Below are 16,594 nucleotides of genomic sequence, written 5' to 3'. Positions count from 1 at the left end.
CAGCAGGCACTTGAATTCTTGTCCCAAACTGATTAGAGCAGGCAGTTTGCCATCTGATTGCACTCAGAGCTGCAGCCACCTTGCTACACTCACTCCTCCTTACACACACAAACCTGATGAGTTCATGCCTCTTTAGCACCATGACAAGCTGCATGCAACTAAAAAAAAACAACAACAAAACAACAGCAAGATTGATTTTGCATCATGATAATAAGGGGAAAAGTACAGAACTGAAACTTTTCTCTCAGAAATCTGTGCCCCCATGTATTACTTCCATGTTACTGGTGCAGGAAATCCTGTGTCACCTCAGCTGTACAGGATGCTACATGAGAAAAGCATCATGCTGTGGCAACAAGGCTCTCTAGGATCAAGGGAGCCCTCTTTTCTGGCTGGAAACATCTGCCATGGTTTGGCAAGTTACTTGATCTTGCAATGTGCTTTGATTGCAGATCTCTAAAATGGAGGGAAATAGAATTTTGATACTTCCTGGGAATTTTTGGTTGGGTTAGCACCACTGTAGGGTTGCCACAGTGTTTAGAAATTGTCTCTAAACCCCTTTATTTCTCCTCATATAAAGCTCTCTCAGAGCAGCAGCATAAGCTACCAAATGACCCCATTAGAAAATACATCCGTATGAAATTTAGCAGCATCCCTGATGCTGTTCTTGATGCCAGGAAGAGAGCAAAAAGATGTAGTGATCACTGTGACAGTGGAGATGACTACCCAGCTTCAGACAGGGAATGTCAGTAGGACTGTAAAGTTGGGAGATGCATTTCTGGACACACTATGTGGCTACTTCTTAAAAGGACAAGAAGTAAATTCAGGACAAGGAATGGATGTCAAAGCTACCGGTAAGTTTCTGGATCACAGTTTTGGGTGTGAACACCAAAATACCAGTTACAAGCCTCATGTGCAACACCCCCACACGCACATACCAAAGTGGGGGAGAAGATGGAGTAGTGGGGTAAAGAGAAACAAGGACAGATTCCAGTTGACCATGCTGACAGCTCATGTCTTTATAAAAAGAAATTTCTGCTGAAACCAGAAAGGAATCTTGGGTTCATACCCCTTTGCTATCCTAACTAGTGCACTCTCAGCTGTGCTGGGTCCCTGCCCAGAGAAGGAAAAAAAGAGTGCATCAATCCTGAATACTGATGAAAGCCAGACCACACCAAAGCCAGAGTGTCACAGGTACCATCCCTTTGTCAGACTGCCCAGAACCCTCTGCCTGACCCACCCATTTTAATTTTACCAGGAACTTTCCCTGGCTACACTATTAAATACACTTCCCATAAACGCTGCTGCTCAATTGCTGTCACACATCCCAGCCACTGGCTCGGAGCACACAGTCACAGAGGGATGGCATCATTCAGGGTGGGAAAGGCCTCTAGGATCATCAATTCCACCCCTTATCCCAGCATTGCCAGGGCATCACATCACCCGTCCTTAAGTGCTACCTCTACATGTTTTTTTGAACACTCCCAGGTGTGAAAAATGCCAATCCCTTGTTTTTAAAATTTTAAAAGTTTAACAGTAATAAAATGGTTATAAAAATAGCAATACAATTAGAGTAATAACAATTTGGACAATTTGATTAGGACAATATGAGACAATAGAAACAAGAGTTATGGATGTCTGGGTATCTTTTTCTGGGCAGCATAAGCCTGAAAAAGGACACACGTTAACAAAAGATTATCCCTTAAAAACAGTAGCCTGTTGCACATTCATACACTTCATACATGATGCATAAATTCCATTTAAATACAGGATTCTGTCTGGTCACCATCAGCTTCTTCCTCTGAGTCCTAACAGCACCTTCGAGGCGGGAAGAAGTTTGTTTCTTCTGATAATGGAGCAATAAATTCCCTTTCTCTGAAAGATTTAGGTGTCCTGTGGCTGCTATCTCACTGCAAGTCCTTTCTTTAAAAAAAGTATCCTACATAGCATAGTTTCTATTTTAACATCTTTTTATAACCTAAAACTATATTTAACACACTACTTAAGAGAATTAATACAGCATTACTTTCTAAAACAACACATATAATTTTCATTTTATTATTTGCGAAAAGCCAATCATAAAATAGGCATTTTTTTCACACGGGGTGGTTCTACTTTCCCTGGGCAGCCTGTTCCAATGCTTAACCACCCTTTCCAAGAAGAAATTTCCCCAGTATCCGATCTAAACTGTCTCTGGCACAACTTGAGACCTTTTCCTCTGGCCCTGTGGCTCATTTCCATGGAAGCAAAGCCCTGACGTGGTTAAGCCCCGCACCCCGAGGCAGTTTGGCACAGCAGAGTCGCTTCTTCCCAGACACCCCCACACCCCTGAGGGCACCTGCTCAACACCTGCAGGGAGGTTTTAACCCCATTGTCCCGCAACCCGGTGTGCCTAAGGGGTGTTTGCCAGCGATAAACCCCACCAGCCGCTGCCATTTTCCCGTTTTGGACACTCGTGTGTGTCTGAAATCTCAGGACTTCACTGCCTTGCGACTGGAACGCAGGCAGAGGAGCCATGGCAGGGATGGAAGGGCTGCGGGGGGAAAGGGGCCCGTGGCTATTTCTGCACGTCTTCGCTCTTGGGTGAGGTATTCAGAGCAGCTCCATCGGACACGGATGCTGCAACCCACGCCCACGATTTTGGGGCGATTCGGGAGGTTTTTGTCACTCTGGAGCTCGCCGCCCGCGGGGCGGAACTCTGTGTCCGGGGCAGCACGGAAGGTTTCCAGCGGCGGACGCGGCGGGGCCGGAAGGCGGCGCGTCTCCGCCGGGGTGGCGGCATGGCGGGCTGGGGGCGGCTGGCCCGGCTCGGCGGGCGCCTCTGGGCGGCGGCGGCGGCGGCGCCGGCTCCCGCTCCCGCTCCCGGACACAGGTAGCGCTACGGCTGGGAGGGGAAGGGGCTGCTCCGGGAGACGGGAGGGAAAGAAGCAGCGGCAGGAACAGCGGGGAGCAGAGCGTGGTTCCGCCCCTGTCGCAGCCCCGAGGTCGTAGAATGGTAGAATGGCCTGGGTTGGAGGGGATCTTGAAGGCAATCTAGTTCCACCCCACTGCTGTGGGGGGGGACATCTGCACCTAGACCAGGTTACTCAGAGCTGCATCCAGCGTGGCCTTGAGCGCTGCCAAGCATCCACAGCTTCTCTGGGAAGCAGTTCCAGTGCCTCACCACCCCCACAGCAAAGAATTCATTCCTTATATCTAGCCTAAGCCTACTGTCTTTCAGTTCGCGCGCACTCCTCCTCGTCCTGTCACTACAGGCTCTTGTAAGCAATTTTGCCTCGTCCTTTCCAGTAAGTTCCCCCTTCAGGTGCAGGAAGGTGAGGGGCACTGAGCCGCCCTTTTCCCTCGGCCCTGGCGCCGCCCTTTGGAGAGAGCTCCGTGTGCAGCCTCTGGCAGCCCTGGAAGCTTTGTTCGGGGTGCCAGGGTTACTGCCGGGGCATTCCAGCCTTAGAAATAGCCCCAGCCTGCGTGGGAGTTACCGCAGGACAGGCGTGTTCGCGTCCAAAGTGTCTTTGCAGCAAAGTGAGCGATTTGACCTGCCGTGCTTGGGTCACCTTGGCCCGCTGGCCACGTGCATGCACTGCCTGTACTATTGAATACTCCTTTGTGCATGCACTGCCTGTACTATTGAATACTCCTTTGTGCATGCACTGCCTGTACTATTGAATACTCCTTTGTGCATTCACTGCCTGTACTATTGAATACTCTTTTGTTGAGTTGCAGAGGATTAGGGAGCAATCAAGCCTTTTTCAGCCCTCATGACATTATGGCAGGACACTGAGCTGTTCAGCAGTGTTTGTAGAATCAGAGAGTTGTTGGGGCTGGAAGGGAGCTGAGGAGCCAAGTTCTAAACTGAGGTCTCAGTTCTTTCTCACAGTGTGACCAGCCCTGAGGTCAGACCACGTTGCTCAGGGCTTTGTGGTTTTGGGTCTTGAAAGCCTCTAAGGACTGAATCTGCACAGTCCCTCTAGACCCCAGTGCCAGTGTTAGATTGTCTTCAGGCTGAACATTTTTTCCCTTAGGTCAAATCTGAATCCCCCTATTCAGTTTTTAGCACTTCTCTTGCTCTCCTGGCATGCACCTCATGACATGGCCTGCCTCAGCCTTGTCAGTAGCTTTCTCACAAATTATTCCATGCCATTTGTGGATGGGACTGTGCATTTCTACTTTATGGATTTCATTGGGTTCCTTGTTGGCTTGTCCCTCTGGCTGGCAGAGGGACCCCCTTGGGCATCATCCTCTGCTCCCTTCAAACATAAGAACAGTGCATTCATCCCCTGTCAGAGGCCACTGAAAAAGATATTGAGCAGGACAAGTTCCTGAATAGACTCTTGGGGAGCTCTGCTTGTAACTGGCCTCCTAGTAGAGTCCAAACCATCAGCTGTGACTCCTTCAGCTGATCATCCAGCCAGGTTTTTGCTCTGCTGATGGCCCACCCATCCATGCCATAACATCCCATCTTGGCTAGAAGGATGCCACAAGAGATTGTTTTAAAAGGTCTTGCTAAATTTAAGGTAAACAGTAACTACTGTATTCTCTTTGTTCATGGATCTAGCTGGGGTTTTTATCTTAAAAGGAGTGGTTGGTTGGTTGGTTGGTTGTTGCTTGCTCCCCTTTGGTATAATTCAGAATATTTAGTCAAATGGCAGATAATTAGGTGTTTTATACATTTGATGTAAAATACATGTTATGAGACACTTTTTGTACTGATAAGACACTCAAAACCTTTTCCCACCTCTGGAAAGGGGTCAGCTGGGCTTTGTAGTCAGACACATCAACAGTTCAACGTGGTGGCACGAGCATCTTTCTGAAGAGAATGTGGAGTTCCTCAAGAAGATAACTGCAGAGGAGTACAAAGCTCAGACAGCCAGCAAGCTGTGCCCTCTGAAAGATGAGCCATGGCCACTGAATAAGTGGACACCAGGTGAGAAAGTATCTCTTCTGAAATACCTGTTCATGCTGAAATTAATACTGTTGTTGTGTTGTTGAATTCAGTAACATGAGGATTGTGTCTTGTGAGGTATTCTCCTTTTGGCTTTCACATCAGTCACTCAATAAATCCCCTGGTAGATAAGTAAATGTAATACATCAGTTCTCTAAAAAGCATTTAAAATATTACAAGATGTTAAGAACCTCTAAAGACCTTTAGGTTCTTAAGGATAGTTTTTAGTCCAGCTCTTGGCCCATCCCACTGCTCTACAACAAGATAATAAATTCAGAATTTGTCCAAAAAGTCTCCTTAGAGTATAAAGTGTATGAACTTGAAAATGCTTTTGTGAATATTGCTGGGTGGTGAAGAAAAAGTGAAATATAATACATTCCACTTCTGGTCTGTGATTAGAATTTCTTCTGGACTAGAGCACAGAATTAAGTTTTTGAACTTTTAAAAGGGTCACATAATTTGTGTGGCATACTTGACAGGTTGCCATTGCAAAGACTGGGGTGGGAAGGACCTCCTACAGCAAACTTTTCAATAGTTAGTTTAGCTCTAATACATGGACATTGTATTTTGAAAAAGAAGAACTAACCAAAAGTAGTTGCATTTTCTATCAAACACAACTGAAACAGATAGAACTTTACTGCTGGTGGGGTTAAAAACCCCCAGCCCACCTGCAAGGATTTAGTGATGTTTTCTTTCCTTCACCTCCTTAGGAGAGATCAGAATTCATGGGACTTTGCAGATTATTGTTTGAACTCTTTCAATTATTAAGTGTGAAGGTGCATCCATGTTCTGTTTTGATTTACAGATTCCATCAGAGTTGGTGTTGTTGCAGTAAAACTGGGAATGATGCCAATATGGACCAAATCAGGAGAAAAACACGCTGTCACACTACTTAAGGTGAATTAAACCATAATGAATTTAATCCCCTATAATGTATTCAGTTTGTAAAGCAGCTGTTTCAGGGAAAAGTGAAACTTACTACTTGTACAGGGTGGGAAATCCTGAAATAAAGTGAAGATCTCTTTCACTCCTCTATAGTACACCACGCCCATTCTGTTTATATCCATCCATACTTTCCAGGAGTGCTCTGCCCTAGTGCCCCAGCTATTCAGATGCTGCAGAGTTGTGAGTGGTGTTACCTAGGTGATGCAACAAAGCTGGGGTTAACTATCCCACTTCACTCCTTTTCTTTTTCCACCTGCGGGCATGTTTGGATTAGTTTCACCTTGGTTTCTGTGCCCTTGTAGCCCTGAAGCTGCTCCTTCATATTCTCTGGCAGCTGCTCTTGTGATGAAGCCTTTTGCTGAGTGGCTGCTGCCACAAGAGGAGCCACTGCTGTGAAGGCCATCAGGTTTACAGGGCAAGGCAGCAGGAGTCTAAAATGGGGGCTCTTATTGTGTGCTTTGAATGCTTACAATAGGGATTTTGCAGATTTGTGTGAAAAAGATGATTATAATTTCTAGAGCATTTGTGAAATCAGTTTGCATTCTACTAATTTTGTTTTTCTGAAATAAGCCTTCAGTTCATTGGAAAAGCAATGTCAGTGGTAAAAACACGACACACTGTCTTACTTTTAGACTATATCTTCTGTTATAAAAACAGAGACTCACTTTGCTGTTTTGTTGTCTTAATGTATCTGCTTATGCTCAGATGAACACTTTTTATTTTCTCTAGGTCCAGGATTGCCATGTTTTAAGATATGTTTCAAAGGAAGAGTCGGGTGGAAAAACAGCTAAGCTGCTTGTTGGAGGCAAAAACGTATCTCCTTTTTCTGTAAGTGAAGCACTTTGGGTGTCACTGTTGGAATAGTTGTTTCTGTTGTGATTACACTACAAAAGTAGCATAAGTAGACTTCTCTGAAAGATTTCTTGGCAGACAAGCGTGCTTTGTAATTGATCTTTTGTCACATTCACCTTTGCCATTTCCTAAAGCGAGTGTAAATTCTTGGTTAAGAGAATAGCAAGAACTTTCTGAAAGTTTTACCTGTTAATTTTCTAGGAAAGCTGTGGATTTAGGAATTTGCTTTGATGTGCAGTGTCCCATGCTGGTGAAAGCATTTGAAGGATCACTAGCAGTGGAGAAATGTGTTTTCTTTGTGTCTGTGAAGATGCAGTTGAGATGAGGACTGCAAGATACTTCACTTATATACTAATACACTTCAGGAGCCTGTTGCAAACTTACTCAGCTCCATCAATTGTTTACAACTTAGTGCTCTGGCTTTCTCTTCTGTACCATCTTTTTAGCTGTAGTTCTGATTTTTCCCCAGGTCTGTTGACATTGTTTAGTTTGCCTATAGTTCTGCTGATAAGTAACTTTAAGACTTACCTTTTCAAGACTTACCTTTTCAAGAAGATAGCTTCATGATTGTAACTCATCAACTCATCATATGGCTTTGTAAGCCATATCAAAGCCACTCACTTCTTTAGACATCCCAGTTGCTTTATGTGGAATTCCCAGATATCTTCAGTGGCTGAGGTTGTCTGGCAGAGCTGTCATTCCCCAGGATGAGTTAGAGATCAAGCAGGAACAAAGCATTCCCTCAAAGGATGTTTCTGTGATGCATTATTTCTGTGAAATATGATTTTTCAATTCTTACCATATCCTGGCACTCATTTGTCTGATTTGGGCAAGTAAAAAAATCCCAGGGCTCATGACGACTAAGCAGATTATCTCAGTTCATGATCACGGCTTTTTGAGAGCATAGATTTCCATTTTTCAAACAGATGGTTATCCCAGGGCCTCAGAATTATTCTGTGTACTTGTTTCTGCTTTAGTGGAGGTAAGAGAAGGACTTTTTTTCATTTGATAGATCTGTTGGCTTTTTTTGTATATTCTGCTGATTTTGAACAGACTTGTACTTCAAGGTACCATTCATTTATTCAGTTGGTTTATGCCATGTTTGACTAGCACAGCTTGCACTCTTCAGGTGTCTATTCTGTCACTTCAGTCCATTTACACCTTCCAAGTATGACATTTTCCAGGACAAATGACAGCTGTGTTTTTTTTCTGTCCTCTTATTTCGGTCTAAGACATGCAAGAGTCATGAGAATAATGTTTTCAAGTTGTATTTTGCCCATTAGACTCCTTAAAGTTGATCTTTTCATTAAGATGATGTTACCAGTAAATCCAGTATGTTGTCAGAGTAAAAACATGCCAGAAGTAAGGAGATATAAAGAAAACTTCTTTTTAAACAGCTCCTGTGAAAATTTCTTCAAAGCAGAACTATGGAAAATGTCAACTCAAGGACTTTTTAGTAGTGTGAGTTATGTTCAAGACTTTCTTTGGGCATAACTTTTCCCAAGTTAGTGGCTGTTAATTTGTTTGAACTTAGACTCATTTTAATAAAGAAATTATTTAAATATTCTTTGAGCAGTCTTTGGTGAGGTCCTGGCCTGAGACTGAACTGTGTATTATTATTATTATTATTATTATTATTATTATTATTGTTATTGTTATTGTTATTGTTATTGTTATTATTATTATTATTCTGAGCTCTGTATTATTATTTTTGACATCATCATTGTATAAACTAGATAATTCCTAAGGAAGAATTTGGCATGCTGATTCTGGGCAGATTGTTAAGGTGCTAAGAAGTGATGTATTTCTGTGATTTAGCTGCAAGTTTGGATCATTGTTTTCCTATGTTTATCAGCCTTTTTATATGTTTCTTTTCTCTCAGAAGTATCAGAAGTGAGATATAAAAGAAAGCTGAATTATACTGTCTTGTATTAGCATAAGCAATTTCTCTTGTTAATTCCTCATAGGAACATCTATCTTTCTCAGATTCCTCACATCTACTGGTTTTTAATGAGTTCAGTCAAAAGATTCCTTCAGTAATTTTTCTAACAACGAATTTCCTGCATTTCTTTGGAGTGTCACATTGCTTTAAAACTGATAAGGGCTATTGCATTTTTAACAAGATTCATTTTTCCTTTTTAGCTTGATGTATGTCACTCTGTTACAAGTGAACAGCTTTTTCATGATTTTTTAATGCAAAATTATGCTCAAAAGTAAGCTCTGTCAATGCTCAGACTTTATTTTTTTGTCAAAAATAATTTATATGCTTCCTTTAAGTGAGGGCATATCAATAATTTTCCATTAATACTGGAAGGTATTGTTGGTGTTTTTAAAAATAAGGAACATCTGAGAATTCACTCAGTGTTCCTCTCTTCAATATTGCTTTTTAGGAAGGGTTTGTAAAGACTGAAGTGTTTTGTTTGTAAAAATACATCTCTGCCTTGGCTGTTTGAAGAGGAGGTGCTGTTACAGTAGAACAGTGCAAGGGTACAGCCTAGAGTAGGACTCTTGAGATACAAGTGAATTTTATCCTTGGACTTCACCATACTCCTCTTCAGCTGTGGTTTCTCTTTCCAGCCACCCCTGCTGAGCACGGGGCTCCCCTTGCTGTAGCTTAAGGCAGCAGTTTTACATAACTGCAAATAAAGGACTGATATACAGGCACTTAGTAGGAATTCCACATCTTTTATTTTTCATTCTTACATATAGTTCTGCAGATTAATACAGGGTGCTTCACTGATCCCTCAAATGTTTGTGGTCTTAGGAGAGGTTTTGTATGTAGTTGATTCTATTTTTTTAAAGGTATTTGAAGTATTTTGTACTGTGACCTCAAGTGAAGAAATGTCTTGGGAAACATTTTTCACTCTCAGAGACAGATTTGTGAACTTAAAATTTCTGGGTTTTTTTCTAAATCAGAGATCTTCATCATCTTGCTTCCTCATTCCTCATAAAACATCCTCTGTTGTAACACTTTTCAACAAATGTTCAAAAACAAAAGAAAGGGCAACATGCAGATTTTCAAAACTGTTGTCAAATACACTAAGTAACATTTTGTAAATTGCCCACATTATCTGTTCTTAAAATACACAAAATAATTTTTGAGAGAGAGGGAACTGCACAGGAGTTTTGAGAAGCAGACCTCAGAGATGAGATTATCCAAGTGTGACAGTATTGTTAGATGCTTAAATTACTTTCTATCAGAAGCCATTTGAAGGAAAATCAGCTGCATCTCCTTTTTTTTTTTTTCCTGTGGCCACAATTTTCCTGCATCACTGTTTCTGTTGCTTGGTTTTGTCTCAGTGTTCTGCTGTTCTGTGAGATGTCTTGCTTAAAACAGCTGAGAATAATTTCAAGTACTTTAAAATGTGTCAGACTCATCTGAAAGCAAAATCTCTGCTTCACTAGGTCAGCAGTGTTTTGACACTGAGTGTACTTGCTATATCTTAAAAATACGTGGATCATAAACTCGTTGTTACTAATTTTTCTTCTTTTGCCCAGAGACTCAACATTTTCTTCTGTGGAAATTTAAGCATTTCTAGAAGTTTCTGCAAGACAAGAATTTTGTTTCTATGTTTTTGTTAGTTAAATAAATTACATTTATCATTTGGTGTGGAACTAAGTCATCAGAGGCTTTGAAAAAGAGAAACTACTTCTAAATTGCTACAAAACTCCTTGTCAGCCATGAAAAAAAAAAGTAGCATCTGTCATCTACATTCTAAATGATTAGTTTCCCTCTTCAGATTTTCAATATCCTCATATATCTCTCGTTTTTATTAGGTAGCTGTAGGGTAACTACTTGACAGAAAATAAAAGGCAGACATTTATTTATTTTTAAATAAACTTTATGTAGAGAGAAAATGCAAGCCTGAAGATGAAATTTTAGTATCATGTATCTGTTTCTCTGAGTGATGTTGACAGTCTGTAATAGTTTTCTGTGCTAGGTTGATTCTTGAGTATTTTAAGATGACTTTTTTTTTATGGCTGCTTTTTGTTGCAGAAACCAGAGTCTGCACATGAAATTTTTAGAGAAGCTGGCGTGCCACGGAAGCAGAAAGTTACAACATTTAATGTAACAGATGATGCCATAATTAAGCCAGGTAATTTTTTTGAGCTACTGAGTGTTATGTGCATAGTCATTTAGCATCTGCCACTTGTAGACCTGAATGAAGTTATGATGTGTATTTCAGTGTTGTTTTTTATAGAAAGTGATGAATTCTTTGTCATTAAGCACAAGCAAACTTTTTGCGTAGGGAAAATCAGAAGATGAGTTTTAGTTTTTAGTTGATGAGATGTAGGATTTTTACTTTTTCCAGGATGCTATGTTTCCACCTATGAGAAAATAAATCCAATCCAAATTTACTCTGAACATTAAGTTAAGAAGTAAATGTCTGTAACCTTGACTCACTTATTGGGCATAAGTATGGATACAGTTACAGCAAGTTCTGTGTTTATCCTTATGTGAGAGGGACACAATTTTGTGGTAATGTTTCTCAGGACCCTGAAATAGCAGTTTGAGTTTTGTTTCTTCTTGCTGCATTCAAAAGTAGGACAAAGTCTGCTTTTTCTGTTTTACAGCTTGCAAAGTAAAACACACTGAATCATGTTTATAACAAACATTCTCACTAAAAATCAGTATTGGAAGTTTGGTGATCAAATGAAAAGTTTAACATTTCTGAGGTTTTATTAGGTAGTCTATTTAGGTTGCATTTGTTTTGTGGCTTTTGGCAGTTACAAGTGTTTTCTGAAGAATTATATAGAGTAAGAAATTCTAATGTATTGCATCTTCACTGCCATTAGTGGAGCTTTTTGCAAGACCTATTTAAGACAGTGCAGTAACTGATAAAAATCAAATCTGACATGATGAGGAAGTCTGGACTGATAAATGGAAGCAATAGTTTTAGATAAAGCAGAATTGCAAGTTTTTGATAAACTGGTTTTGCAGTGTGTGTATTTTGTACATAACATCCTTTATGTGCATGATTTTGTGTCAGTTGGCAGTTATCCAAATGTGTGGATTATGTAAATATTACATGAAATAATATAAAAGTTTTTATGCTTGAGACTTATGAGAGGTTTACATAATTTCAGTTTGCATTCATACAGATTTTAGAGAGCATGGAAGCAATTGAAAAGACATGAAGCTATTAAAATTTCATTTTCTTAATGGATGTATAACAGACTGCAAACTGAAATATGCAGCCACATGAGTCTTCAGATTAAAGTTCATTTAGGATGAACTAAGTTATCAGTTTTGCCTTGTTGCCTTTTTTTAAGCTCCTAATGAAAGAATATTTGGGCTTGGATAAAAAAAATCACTGAAGACAAAACAAATCAGAAATTAATATTTTGATACTGCACGTACTTAAGGAATTTCTGTAATTACAGTGAGGTGAGTGATGTCACTGACCTACAGTGCCACTGTTTCTGCTAAAGGTCAGCATGTAGACAATTCCCCAGTGGAAGAAGCTGTACTTTTACCACAGACTTCAGTTTGGAAACACTGTGTCTCCATAGAGGAAGTGTTGTGAAATTTCCTTTTTTTTTTAACCCCATTTTTAATAATAAATGGGGGATTGTGGTTTGTTTGGTTTTTTGTTTGATTTTTTTTTTAAACTCTCCACCTTCTGAAGTGTTAGTAGTTCTAAGTGCAGCATATTCTGTTTTCTTGCTAAGCATATGTATTATGAGTCTTAACTAATTAGGCACTTTGGGCTTTGGCAGTGTATGAAGGGCAATGTATCTGAGTAAAGCCTTGACCCTTCCTGCCAATCTGAAATTGGATTCTATCCTAAGATGTGTGCTTAAACAGTGAACACAAAGCATCTATTTCAGTCAGTGAGGTTGATAAAGAAGAGCAAATAAGATGTAAATAAAACGTTCTGTGACTGTAACCTGCCCTGGAGGATGATGACTGGGTAGTGGTTTGAGGATTTCAGCACTAAGTTGAACATGATCTCTCCTTTTCTCCTGCAGGTACTCCTTTGTATGCCGCTCACTTCCGCCCCGGGCAGTTTGTGGATGTCACTGCTAAAACGTAGGGTCCTGAGGATTTATCATGTCTTAAATCTCTCTCAAAGAACCTGGCTGACTTTTTTTCCCTCTAATTTGCCTTGAACCTGTGGCTCACAAAAGCTGAAATACAATTGCAGTGGTAGTGACAGGAGATTGTCCATTCACTCATTGGGTCAAAAATATGTTTCTGGATGAGGCTTCCTTTTGCTTTTGAACAAGGCAGGTAGACTATTGATACCATTGAGGCTGAGGGCTGCCTATATTGTCTCTCACATGCTCATGATTAGCAGGGGCAAGGAGATACTTTAATACAGTATCTCTAGTATGTGAAAATGCTTAAAGGTATTGGTTCCCAAAAAGACTGCTTAATTTTAATTTGGTGAAGAGATGGGAAGAGATATGCAGACTGAAAGGATAGCAAAAAGGTGGTGAATACATTTAGCAGTACAACAGAGCTGTCAGATTTTTTTTTTGTTTGTTTTCTCTTGCATTCCAGCTCATGTCCTTGCCAGCAGTGGCTAAAGATCTTTTACTTTAGTGTGGGAGGAATAATTTCCTCTCAGACCACTGTGAATGCCAAATGAGAGCTCAAGTAATAGGGGGTGTTCAAAAGAAAAACTGGCATCCCGTGGCAAAGACTGGTCCTGGCTCTTGTTGTACATCTGTGATTTCCCCTGACCAAGAGAGCTCCTGTCTGCATAATTCAGTGTCGTGATACAAAGATAACATTTGCCATTACTTGTTTTATTCTCTCTGCAATGGAGATGGTACCCAGCTGCAGTTGTCTCACATGTAGGGAGTAATGCCTATAAATGTCCAATGCAGTTCCCAGGATTTTGTATACATGGGGAAACTGACCATATCAACAGAGCTGAGTATGCAATTCTAATAGAACTACACCTCACTGCATTTGTGAGGGCACACTATTAAGAAAAACAATTTAAGGAATTGATTTGAATTAGTATTTTTTCCATGTCGCACTTTCTTATACATTTAAGTCTGGCATATTATTCATTCTGCTTGTAAATTGCATTCAGTGAGCATCCTGTAAGAGACCATAGCTTGTTTGCAAAACAAGGCACATGAACATTAGGAATACAGTCATTTAATGGAGATTAAGTGTCAGCCTTTGTTAATTCAGAAAAGCTTTGCTTTTCCAGGAGCTTTTCCAAGAACTAGGAAAGGGATTTTTTAGCAGTGTAGAAGATGTTGGTAAACAGCTGCAGGTGATTGATTTGTATTGCTTTTAGTATTTGAAAATACTAGCAAGCTAAAAATGGACTGGGTTCTTGGTCCTGTTCAGTGAATCCATCCTAGATTGCAGTTTAGTATTTTTAATATGTTTTCTCTAGATATTTGTATGATCCCATTTCAGAAATTAGATGTGTGTTTGTACTGCCGATTTGGTAGCATATTTCTTGTAATCCTTCTGTAAAGGTGAAGGAAATGTTCTTTAACTAAAGAGAAAAGTGAAATGGGTTTTCTGTCAGTGTGATTCTCTAATCATTCCAGTCTTTCTGTATCAAAAAATTTTAACCCTTTTCTGTAGCTTGCTCACATTCTGATTTCTGCTTCTTTGGAATGCTTCATTTATCTTGTTTCCTTACCTCCTGGGCAAGAATTAAGTTATATTACTACATTTCAGTTATTTCTTCAATTGTTTTGTTTTCTTCCATGCAATTTCATCCAGCAAAGTCCCATCCAACCTGGGGAAGGACTTGGAGGGAGGACCTGGGTCTTTCTGTTTCAAACCATTATGGACTTGACAGTAATTCCAGAGACATAGTGTCAAGTAAAAGTTTTTAGAAATACATTTGCATGAATATGTACTTTACATTTTTGAGTTTGACAGTAATTTTGCTTTTATTGGAGGAAACTCCAGAGTGTACAGTGTTAGAAATCATATGGATGAAAATAGCAGTGCTGTTGATAGTAGCATGATTAATTGTAATAAGTCCTTTCAAAAGGAAAGAAAGAAAACAAATGTTGCCTCAGTGAGGAGATAATATAGTGGGATATAAAGGATATTTTAATCTTTTACCAACTTTTAATTGTTCAGATGAGCAAAATATCCTTTTGTATGCTTCCTTCTCCCAAAATGCAAATAAAAATATTCTCCTTATATATAAGAAAACTTCAAATTTCATTTCAGAAGTCTTGGGTTAGCCTCTTCATTTGGTTACCGAAATGTAGGGGGTTTTTATGACTGTCTTCTTTTAATCTTTTACAGGAATGAGAGGGTTGCGTTAAAGATTTATGTTTGCACTGTGTTTTTATTTCAAACTTCCTAATTGTTCAGCATGGTATGGGTGGCTTTTAGGACTGAGACTGGGCAGTGTGTCTGCATGCTGTAAACCTTCTATAGTGCTGAAATATTTTCCTTAGTACTTATTTTCAGTAATTTAAAAGCTCAATCCTTAAGTTGAGCCCTGCTAAGTTTGGAGCTAAAATGCACAACAAAATCTAGAAACACCTCTCTCACAGGCTGCAGCTCTGTGACCCCACCTTGAGTACTGCATCCAGCTCTGTGGTCCCCTCTAGGGATGGAGCACCTCCCCTATGAGGAAAGGCTAAGGGAATTGGGATTGTTCAGCCTGGAGAAGAGAAGGCTTCAGGGTGACCTAATTGCACTTCCAGTACCTGAAGGGAGCTTGTAGGAAAGATTGAGAAAGACCTTTTACAAAAGCATGTGGTGACAGGACAAATGGCTTCAACTGAGAGTAGGTTTGGATTAGATATTAGGAAGAAATTCTTTACTGTGAGGGTGATGAGAAACATCAGAAATGTTGTCACTCCCAAGAAAAAGCCAACAGTAGTTTTGTTGGAAAGTGGTGAGTCTGGAGTGTTTATGGTTTATTTAAGTTTTGCTCTAATAGCTGTGTAATCTGAGCCTGAATCAGAACTCTCCATTTGCCCAAAGTTATCTGAGTAAGTGGTTGGAATACTTTTCCCCTGCAGCATGGAAATAATGCTCTTTTAAATTAACTGCATTTGAAGAGTTACTAGCTAAGTAAATTGTTGCTTAATTAGAGTTGCTTAATTCCCGTAGCTTTCTAAATGTGAGTTCTCTCATTACGTACTGACATTTTTCTTGTATCAAATCTGGAAAATGAGGGTTTGTACAAAATTAGGTGGTTGACCTCAACACCTGCTTTCCTGCAGGTGAGACCAGAACAACTGTAATTAGACTCTGGTTTTAACTCTGCAGAAAGATTATTTTTCTTTTAACTCTTGCATGCCCTAGTTTTTCATATCATCATTGCTCCCTGTGATTACTTTGTGGGAATCAGGTAATGCTTGACTCAGTGAAGCTGAGTAAATTAGGTCACTATATTGCATCTGTTGAGGAGCAGGGGCATTCTGCATTTCAAATCTAGTTTTATACATCTCATGTGTGTGGGGTTTTGTGTTCAGATATGGTGTCTAATGTTAGAACATTAAAGATGTATAGCCCTTGATTCAAGCCAAGACAACAGGTAGAAGATGCCTTAGCATGATACCACAACAGGGTAAGTAGGATGTCTAACATTCTAATTCAGCATAGGTTCTTGGTTATCATATTTCAGATACTATAGCAAAATCAATTCTTTCTGAGAGGATTCTAGTAATTTATTCTGTTAAGTTAATATATAGTAATGGATTAACATGCTGCTTTGACAGACCTTAATGTTTTATAAAAATCTCAGCTGGCTTAGGTTAAGTTAGAATAATTACTTTTCTTTTATCAGTGATCCTTGCTGAATGTGTTCACATATAGTAATTTTTAAGGAGGGCAAAGAGGGCAGTTAAACAATTTGAAATTAAATGAATGATATTAATAGCTGGTGTCTGTTCAGAAATGGACAAGAA

The 16,594-nt window shown here is 39.9% G+C and overlaps 1 protein-coding gene across 1 annotated transcript in view; it reads left to right on the top strand.

Moving 5' to 3' along the window:
* The first annotated feature begins 2,751 nt into the window (after positions 1-2,751).
* The window catches only part of MRPL3 (mitochondrial ribosomal protein L3), a 28,889-nt gene continuing 15,046 nt past the window's right edge, over positions 2,752-16,594 (top strand). The window contains exons 1-6 of the mRNA XM_058807906.1: positions 2,752-2,869; positions 4,740-4,918; positions 5,742-5,833; positions 6,611-6,709; positions 10,731-10,830; positions 12,707-12,767. Coding sequence (XP_058663889.1) covers positions 2,778-2,869; positions 4,740-4,918; positions 5,742-5,833; positions 6,611-6,709; positions 10,731-10,830; positions 12,707-12,767 — 623 coding nt within the window. The 5' untranslated portion in view covers positions 2,752-2,777. The remainder of the gene's footprint in view (positions 2,870-4,739; positions 4,919-5,741; positions 5,834-6,610; positions 6,710-10,730; positions 10,831-12,706; positions 12,768-16,594) is intronic.

Source organism: Ammospiza caudacuta, chromosome 1 (genome assembly GCF_027887145.1).
Source record: "Ammospiza caudacuta isolate bAmmCau1 chromosome 1, bAmmCau1.pri, whole genome shotgun sequence".
In the NCBI taxonomy this organism is placed as follows: Eukaryota; Metazoa; Chordata; class Aves; order Passeriformes; family Passerellidae; genus Ammospiza; species Ammospiza caudacuta.
The sequence above is the reverse complement of the archived record's forward strand: the minus strand, read 5'-3'. Positions and strand labels throughout refer to the sequence as shown.